Source organism: Sinocyclocheilus rhinocerous, unplaced genomic scaffold, assembly GCF_001515625.1.
Source record: "Sinocyclocheilus rhinocerous isolate Xijiao unplaced genomic scaffold, SAMN03320098_v1.1 scaffold2755, whole genome shotgun sequence".
Taxonomy (NCBI): Eukaryota; Metazoa; Chordata; class Actinopteri; order Cypriniformes; family Cyprinidae; genus Sinocyclocheilus; species Sinocyclocheilus rhinocerous.
This window is the reverse complement of record NW_015636044.1, coordinates 2307-2972: the sequence shown is the minus strand read 5'-3', so window position 1 is coordinate 2972 and position 666 is coordinate 2307. Positions and strand designations below refer to the sequence as shown.

Here is a 666-nt window from a genome sequence, read left to right as displayed (position 1 = left end):
GAGTGTGTGTGTGTGTGTGTGTGTGTGTGTGTGTGTGTGGGTGTGTGTGTGTTACCTGGTGAATGGTTGAATGAATCTGACGAGGCGTCAGACAGAGAGTGAAGAGACGCGGCTCGACTGGCGCTGCGGGTGACCGGACCCTCACGGACCGGAGGCTAAACACAAAACATCTGATATTACAAACTATTACACAAACTCTTAGAGAGGAAATCCACAGGATGTGTTCAGAACGGAGCCTCCATTAGAGAACACAACAAACATCAGAAATAATTACACTTATAAAACATCACTCATCATGAACTCCAGCTCAGGTTTCACGAGGAGAACTTGAGCCCGAATTCTGCTCGTAAATGAAATAACTGTAAAAGGAGAGTCTTTAGTAACTACATTAACCTACAGACACATTCAAAGAAAATAAACTCCATATACATGAAGAAAAAAACGTGTTGGAGTCATTAAAGTCCAGGGCCCGTATTCACAAAACATCTTAAGGCTAAAAGTAGCTCATAACTCGCCGATTTAGGAGAAAATCTTAAAAATAATGGGCGTGTCAGTCCTAAATTTTTGTTCTAAGAGTATTTCACAAAGCGTTTTAGCTCCTAAATCTGTGAAACGTTAGGAGTAGTGAAGAGGACTCCTAAGTCACTAAGACCAAACCACAAACTA

General features: G+C 41.6%; 1 protein-coding gene across 1 annotated transcript in view; it reads right to left on the bottom strand.

Annotated features, from left to right (window-relative positions):
• The window catches only part of LOC107747630 (vitamin D3 receptor A-like), a gene marked incomplete at its 5' end in the record, with an annotated part of 13747 nt that overhangs the window by 10779 nt on the left and 2302 nt on the right, over positions 1-666 (bottom strand). Inside the window, one exon of the mRNA XM_016562228.1 lies at positions 56-155. Within this exon, the coding sequence (XP_016417714.1) occupies positions 56-155 (100 nt within the window). The remainder of the gene's footprint in view (positions 1-55; positions 156-666) is intronic.